Source organism: Staurois parvus, unplaced genomic scaffold (genome assembly GCF_062004578.1).
Source record: "Staurois parvus isolate SC_StPar_1 unplaced genomic scaffold, SC_StPar_1.0 ptg000151l, whole genome shotgun sequence".
NCBI lineage: Eukaryota > Metazoa > Chordata > Amphibia > Anura > Ranidae > Staurois > Staurois parvus.
This window is the reverse complement of record NW_028317947.1, coordinates 15,717,475-15,727,445: the sequence shown is the minus strand read 5'-3', so window position 1 is coordinate 15,727,445 and position 9,971 is coordinate 15,717,475. Positions and strand designations below refer to the sequence as shown.

Here is a 9,971-nt window from a genome sequence, read left to right as displayed (position 1 = left end):
CTTTCACTTCTTCCCCAGTAGCTACATAAATGGTTATGTATGGAGGTGATGGATGAGGCGGAGGAGCAGAGCCAGCACAGAGAGTAATTAGACACTTTCAGAAAAGGAGAGGTCTATGACATGGCAGAGGGGAGAGGTTTTCACCTAGCATTAACTTTCATAATGGTTACGTAGACAACACATGGAATTCAGAAACGTCACGAGATGGGACAGGGACCAGAGAGAAATAGTGGTAAACTCATAACTCATTTAGGGCTGTATTTATTATAAAGAATTCATGGACCAACGCCTAGGGCAGATTATTAGATGGGGCAGCATCAAGCAGGGCTTCCTCGCACTGGTGGTCAGTAAAAAGAATGCCCTGATAGAAGGGTGACCATTAAGAAAAATGCCTATTACAATGATGGTCTGCAAGAAGAATGCCCATTTTACTGATGATCAAGGTAAGCCCCCTATATATTGAGGTACTTTGGGAAGAATACTCCTTACAGAGGTGGTCATTGGGAAAAATATTCTCTTTATAGACAGGTAACACTGGTGTCAGTGATTACTTACCTGAGAAATGAGAGGAGAAGCTCTGTTTGTTCCATTATGATGGTTCTGTTCAGTGATGTTGGTACTAAATATATGTGGGCACCAACAGGCAGGAGGTTTTTCCATCACTGCACAAGAAACCCCTAACAACCTTTGGAGGAACCCAAGGGTTACATAGAATCCTGGTTGAGTAAGTCTGCTCTATTGTATTCCACTTTCACTTCTTCCCCAGTAGCTACATAAATGGTTATGTATGGAGGTGATGGATGAGGCGGAGGAGCAGAGCCAGCACAGAGAGTAATTAGACACTTTCAGAAAAGGAGAGGTCTATGACATGGCAGAGGGGAGAGGTTTTCACCTAGCATTAACTTTCATAATGGTTACGTAGACAACACATGGAATTCAGAAACGTCACGAGATGGGACAGGGACCAGAGAGAAATAGTGGTAAACTCATAACTCATTTAGGGCTGTATTTATTATAAAGAATTCATGGGCCAACGCCTAGGGCAGATTATTAGATGGGGCAGCATCAAGCAGGGCTTCCTCGCACTGGTGGTCAGTAAAAAGAATGCCCTGATAGAAGGGTGACCATTAAGAAAAATGCCTATTACAATGATGGTCTGCAAGAAGAATGCCCATTTTACTAATGATCAAGGTAAGCCCCCTATATATTGAGGTACTTTGGGAAGAATACTCCTTACAGAGGTGGTCATTGGGAAAAATATTCTCTTTATAGACAGGTAACACTGGTGTCAGTGATTACTTACCTGAGAAATGAGAGGAGAAGCTCTGTTTGTTCCATTATGATGGTTCTGTTCAGTGATGTTGGTACTAAATATATGTGGGCACCAACAGGCAGGAGGTTTTTCCATCACTGCACAAGAAACCCCTAACAACCTTTGGAGGAACCCAAGGGTTACATGGAATCCTGGTTGAGTAAGTCTGCTCTATTGTATTCCACTTTCACTTCTTCCCCAGTAGCTACATAAATGGTTATGTATGGAGGTAATGGATGAGGCGGAGGAGCAGAGCCAGCACAGAGAGTAATTAGACACTTTCAGAAAAGGAGAGGTCTATGACATGGCAGAGGGGAGAGGTTTTCACCTAGCATTAACTTTCATAATGGTTACGTAGACAACACATGGAATTCAGAAACATCACGAGATGGGACAGGGACCAGAGAGAAATAGTGGTAAACTCATAACTCATTTAGGGCTGTATTTATTATAAAGAATTCATGGGCCAACGCCTAGGGCAGATTATTAGATGGGGCAGCATCAAGCCTAAGAATTTTATATAGTTCTTATTTTTCAAGGACATGGTATATCTGGTCGTAGTTACGTTCAACTGGACTTGTTCTGTTGAGCTGAAGACATTTTGTAAGCTTCTCAAAGCCACTTCTTCAGTGAAGTGGCTTGGATAAGCTATGAAACGGGGGCGGACTGACCATTTGGAAACTCAAGAACTGCCCGAGGGCCCGGGGTCAGTAGGGGGCCCCATGAGATGCCCGGTATCTTTTTCATAGGCTTTTTTGAGTTTGGGCAAGGACACAGGGGCCCCATGATCCTCTATTGCCCGGGGGCCTTATGAGTTGTCAGTCCGCCCCTGCTATGAAATGTTTTCAATATTAAACAACATAGAACAAGTGCAGTTGACTCTGACCAACTACTACCACTTATCCTGGTTTGTTAGTTTTTTTTAATTTAACCTGCGTGTTTTCTGATATCTTTGTTGCCAGAAAGCCCTCTTCCGTGCCCTTCTCTAATTCTGGTTTCACTAAGGACTCAAACTCTGTGACTTAAGGACTGAACCTTGTATCCAGAAGCCAAACCTGACTCATGTGTCATCCTTCCCCAATGAGGGAACCTTTATTGACCGCTGAGGTGTTCTGATTGGACAATGGAAGGATGAAAAGGCAGGGCTTGGCTCAAGGGCTGGGAATTGGCGCAAAGTCAGGGGAGTCAGGCTCTTGGTAAAAAAGAAAGTAAATGCAAGTCAGCAGTTTTCAATTCACTTTAATTGATGTTATTTTTGTATTGTGGACAATGGCTAGAAGGCTGTGTTTGACCTTCTTTGTTAGTTTTTTGGGCCTATCAAGACCCCATTTGAGTAGCAGGTACATTTTAGCCCTTGCACTGAAACACAGCGTTTGTAAGACATTATGTGGTGCCAAGTTTGACTATCCCATGAAAAGTCAAGAATTACATATCATTTCCTCTACCTATATCGCTGGTCTACTCCTCCTTTTGACATGTGGTTTTTACTGGAGGTAACCTTTGCTTGGTATTTTTTTATCATATAAATAGTACGAATTTCCCAGGTTTACTTTAAATCCAGTAGGTTGGTCATCAATTTTATATTTATTTATTACATGTGTCAATATATTGCCAAAATTGTACGTAGCACTTTACATATAGTGCTTTCACATCAGTCCCTACCCTCAAGGAGCTCACAATCTAAAGTCCCTAGCTCACATAATAGGGTCAATTTAGACAGGAGCCATATAAGTTTCCAACATGTCTTTGGATTGACGGAGCCAGCCCTTCAAGCACAGAGAGAACATGAAAACCCTACTATGCAGGTAGTGTCATGGACTAAGAATCTTTAAGCTGCAACACAAAGGTTCTAACCACTATGCCACCGTGCTTGTTCATTAATTAATTTGGTTGATATAACCAATCAAAATCTTATCAGGTGTGGCCAATTTTAGACACAGTCCCAGAGACCACGCTTAGCCAATTATTACCATACATGGCTCAAATTTCGGCAGATTTATAATGGAATCTGAGCCATGGCTGTCCCTGTCAACACCACCTGCCTCAACAAAAGTTGATTGTCCAATCGACTTTTGTTGAAGAAACAAGTGGAAAATTGCCAGTGTGATATTTTGAGGTTCTGGATCACCAGCCAACAGACTCTATAAAAGCAAACAGTCTTTATTTTTCAAAAACAGCTTCTTTTCAGCATGAAACAAACAATACACTCCATCACTGTGGTACATAAAAAAAGAACTTTGGCTCACAGCCAGTAAAAACTTGTCCCACAACAGGGTTTAAAGTCCCCACCTGCTGCAGGGGTCTACAAACGTCCAGGCAGTATCTCAGCAGCCAGACATCCCACAGGCCTCTCACAACTGTGCCCTATTCTACTCAACACCTCATGGACGCCTACTGACTGCTTCCTGCCCTGTTTAGTGGGTTTACCCTTTCAGGACCAAAGTGCCCATAGTCAGGATTGAGGGCTCGTTCCCAACCAAAATCTCAGAGCTTCTGGGACCCATATGAGGACTAAATAATCCTGGGAAAACGAAGTAAGTTTTCCCCTTTACTGGATCACCCTGGAACCTCACCTTGCACCGGTGACAGTCCATGAGTACTCAACTCTGCTTCCTGTCATCCCCCTTGGTGAGACCACAACCCAAACCAAGTAGACATATACCTCCCTTCCAGGACCCATTCCTGGCATGCTGTACACCAGCCAAACAATGGCATCCAAACAGATGCAAGCACTGTTTGGGTATTCTGAGAGCCGCTGGTAAAAAAGATTAGTCTATCCTGTTTAGAATGGATGAAGGAATCTGTTTGATTTTTTTATCTTTCATCCGCTTAACAGCGGCATTCTACATCAAGTGTTGGCCATCCCGAAGCACTGCTTCTCATTCACCATAGTTCGAAAATTTAACCTACCGGATTTATTTTAAGCCGAGTGACACCCTGACCACCGGTGGAGTCCTACTGCTCCCTGGTTATTATTGTCTTCACGGTTGTCTTATTCCAAGCCAGCCCTCGGTAAACAAGAATATCTTCTGCCAAATAATTCTGCTAAATGATTTCTTTGTGTGTTTTTTTGCTCTCATATTGTATATTTAAACTGGCTATTGACACAACCTGAATGCATTCATCCAACACAGGTACTGTTTTTCCCTCATTATACAGTATATACAGACTTTATATATATATATATATATATATATATATATATATATATATATATATATATATATACAGGGGCGGACTGACAACTCATGAGGCCCCCGGGCAATAGGGGATCATGGGGCCCCTGTGTCCTTGCCCAAACTCAAAAAAGCCTATGAAAAAGGTACCAGGGGCATCTCATGGGGCTTCCAAATGGTCAGTCCGCCCCTGTATATGTGTGTGTGTGTGTGTGTATATGTGTATATATATATATATATATATATATACCTGGGGGCCCCATGAGATGCCCCTGGTACCTTTTTCATAGGCTTTTTTGAGTTCGGGCAAGGACACAGGGGCCCCATGATCCCCTGTTGCCCGGGGGCCTCATGAGTTGCCAGTCCGCCCCTGTGTATATATATATATATATATATATATAAAATACACACAAATATATATATTATCATATAAATATATCCATCATTATACAGTATATTCATTATATATTTATATTTGTGTGTATTTTTTATAAATATAAATATATATATATATATATATATATATATATACACACAAACACACAAAAAAAAAAATATATATACAGTATATATATATATATACACATATATATATACACACACACATGCATATATACTATATAAATACTCACAAAAATTATATATATATATATACATACATATATACTGTATATATTTATTGATATACCTATATTATATAAAAATACAAATATATACAACATGTTTTTTTTGCAATTTTCTGGCATCAAAGCAGTTAATCTGTCAGTGTGCACAATCCCTATAATTATGTCTTACAAATGCAGTTTTTTTTTCTCAGAAAGAGGTTCCAGACTTCCTGTCCCGAAGCCACGGATAAACTCTGCGAGGAATGAATGTGAAAGATGAAGTGTCAGTGGTCTCAGATCCATCTGCCTGTGAAGATGTCTCAGCTGACAGGTAAGTGATCTACTACCATCAACTAGCCCCCAGTCGCTTGGAAATCTGCATGGCGTGTGCTGTAATTATCTGAAGGTGTCCGTTTCGTGTTCAGCCTGGTCTAGTAAAACTTTCGAAACTTGCCAAGGAGCACGCTAAATGCGCAGTTTGATCATACAGGATAAAAAAGTCAACAAACCGTAACATGGAGTGGAGTGCAGACGTGGAACTTGGCACTGAACGAAAAGATCAAACAAAGTAGCCTTCGGAGACTGCTAAATGTCTGCTTTCTAATGCTTTAGCCATTGCCTCCATTAACCTGTTGCTGCCCACGCAACACATATGTACGGTGCACGGGCGGACTGACAACTCATGGGGCTCCTGGGCAACAGGGGATCATGGGGCCCCTGTGTCCTTGCCCATACTCAAAAAAGCCTATGAAAAAGGTACCAGGGGCACCTCATGGGGCCTCCTACTGACCCCGGGCCCTCGGGTAGTGCCCGAGTTTCCAAATGGTCAGTCCGCCCCTGGTACGGTGGCAATAGGTAGGGCGATAATGCCCACAGAGGGCGGCTGATCTTCCTGTGCTGAGTGTGCACTCACTGTGCAGTACGTGTAGGTATGCATAAGAGATAGAGACCTTAGACTGTAAGCTCCCTGGGGGCAGGGACTGATGTGGATGTACAATACAGTCTGTACATTGTCAGTGCTATATAAATACCTGTACTAATAAAGTAAATTCAAATTTATAATGTGTACCTACAGGTAAGCGTATAATAACTTGTCTTACCTATAGGTACAGTGAAGATCTCCTAAACTTGTAGCGTTTTAGGAGAAATTCACATCGGCCCTAGCTGGTGACATCACTGTGCATGCGTGGTGACGTCGCACATTCACGGCACACAGATTGGGCCGTCAATGCAGAGGGCTGTGCCACAATGATGACTACTGTGCACATGCGCGGGAGTGTGGTCATCCTGCCCTGTACATTCAAATAGCTGGAGAGTGAGAATCCAGAAAAAGGAGCATGAGCAGTAGTGCCAGCGCAACACTGGAGGGCTCTGTTTGAAGGCAAGTCTGCCGCCATGTGCTAGTATGCGCTGCCTACTAGTATGGGATTAACCCATTTTGTTTTTTGGGAGTTACCAACCAATTTAATCTTCTTTAATTCTTTTTTTAATTGAGCACATTAATCATCATTATTAAGAATCTCAATCTGCCACGTATCACTGGTTGCTAGCAGGTTGTCTACACAGCATACAGAGAAGACACTCTGCCTGTCTCTGTACACCAACTTTCAGTTTTATTATCTTTGAATTAGAGGTAATTATTTTTTTTTAATTGAGCGCATTAACCACTATAAGTCCGGACACTTTAACCCCCTTCCAGTCCAGGCCAATTTTCAGCTTTCAGCGCTATCACACTTTGCATGACAATTGCGCGGTCATGCAACACTGTACCCATATGATTTTTTAGCTTTTTTTGAGACAGACAAAACTTTATTTTGGTGGTATTTATTCACCACTGGGATTTTTTTTTTTGCTACAGTATATAAATGAAAGTCCAAACATTTTGAAAAAAAGTTTTTCTTAAAAAACTTTGCAAATAAATAATATTTCATCATAAATCTTGGCCAAAATGTATTCAGTTATCTTTTTAGTAAAAAAAAAATAACCTAAATTAGTTTATAACCAAAAAGTATAATTTTTCCAATTTTTTTTTTTACATTTTTAATTTTTTTTATATCATTACTATTTATGTTTTTTTTTTTTTTTTTTTTTTTAACTTGCTGTCACCCTAGCAGTACAGTGTCACCATAGTGATACTGTACTACTTGTGGGGGGGGGTGATGATTTTTTTTTTTTTTACACTGATTGCTTTTACACCCATAAAGGCTGTAAAAGCAATCATTTCTCCTTCTCTCTGGCTGCATTCCTGCAGCCATTGATCCAATTGAGTACTGACGTGATACTTTTTTTTATTTGCACTAACGTACAATTTTGAGGACAAGCTTTCGGGGTATGTCCCCTTCTTCAAGGTCCTCTTGCAGCCATTGAGAAATACTGTGAGAGCTGTGATTGGTCACAGCTTGTCACATGGTACAAGGCTGTTGTGAATAGCCCTGTACCATGTGATCTCTGTGATCACAGATTTCACACGTAGTAAGCAATAATGCCAGCAGGTGATATCTTGCTTACTACTCTTCATGTGATCATTGATTGGCCAATCAGTGATTACATGATCGGGACCTCACATAGAGGTCCCATAGAATGATCGGACACAGCGGGCGCTGGATCGCGGTGCTGCGCGCTGCACAAGCAGGGATCGGGGAGGACATTTATAAACGACCACCCACCCCTGCACTGCTCCTGTCTGGCCGCTTATATACATGGGAAGTGGTTAAAGCTAAATTGGACTCCTTGTTGGAGTTCCCCTTTAAACTGGTATAGGAAGCAGCCGCTATTATGTTGCTCTCCATTATTTGCTCTTTGTATTCAGTGCCATCCCTCCGCCCTTTCGCTGTTCGAATTCCATGAAGAGATCCCCCTATTTAATAATAGCTTTAATTATATTTGTTCATCTTCCCATCAGTGTATTCCTTGCCTCTCCGCACCTCATTCGCTCTCTCCGGAGACGTATGACTTCTCCCCCACAACGCACACAGGCTCACATCAATCCACATGTCTGTGAAATTACACCTGCGTGGTCGTACCCCGCTCACATTTGCATAATATTTTCAATTAACGGCACGCACAGATGTGCACTCCAAGAAATTACCTGCTTTAGCTGCACATATTAGGCAATTTAAATGCATCTGAACTCCAACAGAAAACCCTCGCACATTACAGAGCTCCAGACTTATTGCCGCCATTTAAAGTGTACCTGTCAAGTATGCCAAGCAGGGGAATCCACACTGGATTTAAAGCCTACGTTAAGGTAACAACAAATGTTTTTAACAATCAGCACAAGGGACATTACATTTAAAGTGAAGTGTCCCTTGTGCTGGTGCCAGCTGTCATAGTGGGAATCTGAAGTGCTCTGCCCCCTTCCCATACCCTTCAGCTCTAATCTCCAGTGCTGCGGGGGTTAATACAGCCAACTAATACCTGTCATCAGGGGCGGACTGACCATTTGGAAACTCGGGCACTGCCGAGGGCCCGGGGTCAGGAGGGGGCCCTATGAGATGCCCCTGGTACCTTTTTTCATAGGCTTTTTTGAGTTTGGGCAAGGACACAGGAGCCCCATGATCCCCTATTGCCCGGGGCCCCGTGAGTTGTCAGTCCGTTCCTGCCTGTCATAGGCACTTTTTAAGAGTGCCAACTGTATCCACCCTTTCTGCCCCCCCCCCTCCCACCTCCATTCATAGGAGCTGTACTATCACTTCCAGCAATGAAAAATCACTCTATGAGTGGAGGAGATGGACCTTTCATTCATACACTCACCCTGCATTCATAGAAGTTGTACTTTACCTTCCATCTATGAATGGAACAAGTGGGCCTTTCATTCATCCCCCATTCATCAAAGCTGTACCATAACTTCCATTGATGATAAACAATCTATGAATGGAGGAAGTGGGCCTTTCATTCATCCTCCATTCATCAAAGCTGTACCATAACTTCCATTGATGATAAACAATCTATGAATGGAGGAAGTGGGCCTTACATTCATCCTCCATTCATCAAAGCTGTACCATAACTTCCATTGATGATAAACAATCTATGAATGGAGGAAGTGGACCTTTCATTCATCCCCCATTCATCAAAGCTGTACCATAACTTCCATTTATGATAAACAATCTATGAATGGAGGAAGTGGGCCTTTCATTCATCCCCCATTCATCAAAGCTGTACCATAACTTCCATTGATGATAAACAATCTATGACTGGTGGAGGTGGATATTTCATTCATCCACCCATCCTCCATTCATAGAAGTTGTACTATAGCCTCCATTGATGATAAACAATCTTTGAATGGAGGAGGTGGACCTTTCATTCATCCACCCATCCTCCATTCATAGAAGCCATCCTGCATTCATAGAAGTTGTACTTTACCTTCCATCTATTAATGGAGCAAGTGGGCCTTTCATTCATCCCCCATTCATCAAAGCTGTACCATAACTTCCATTGATGAAAAACAATCTATGACTGGTGGAGGTGGATCTTTCATTCATCCACCCATCCTCCATTCATAGAAGCCGTACTACTGCTTCCAGCAATGAAAAGCGCTCTGTGATTGAAGAGGTACACGTTTCATTTATCCTCCCATCCTCCATTCACAGAAGCTATACTATAACTTCCATTGATGAAAAACAATCTATGAATGTAGGAAGTGGATCTTTCATTCATCCACCCATCCTCCATTCATAGAAGTTGTACTATAGCCTCCATTGATGAAAAACAATCTTTGAATGGAGGAGGTGGACCTTTCATTCATCCAACTATCCTCTATTCATAGAAGCCGTACTACTGCTTCCAGCAATGAAAAGCGCTCCGTGATTGAAGAGGTAGACCTTTAATGAATGAAGGATGGGTGAATGAATGAAAGGTCTACCTCTTCAATCACGGAGC

The 9,971-nt window shown here is 42.0% G+C and overlaps 1 protein-coding gene across 1 annotated transcript in view; it reads left to right on the top strand.

Annotated features, from left to right (window-relative positions):
- Nucleotides 1-5,341: 5,341 nt before the first annotated feature.
- The window catches only part of SLC35B1 (solute carrier family 35 member B1), a 63,833-nt gene continuing 59,203 nt past the window's right edge, over nt 5,342-9,971 (top strand). The window contains exon 1 of the mRNA XM_089674493.1: nt 5,342-5,424. Within this exon, the coding sequence (XP_089530619.1) occupies nt 5,357-5,424 (68 nt within the window). The 5' untranslated portion in view covers nt 5,342-5,356. The remainder of the gene's footprint in view (nt 5,425-9,971) is intronic.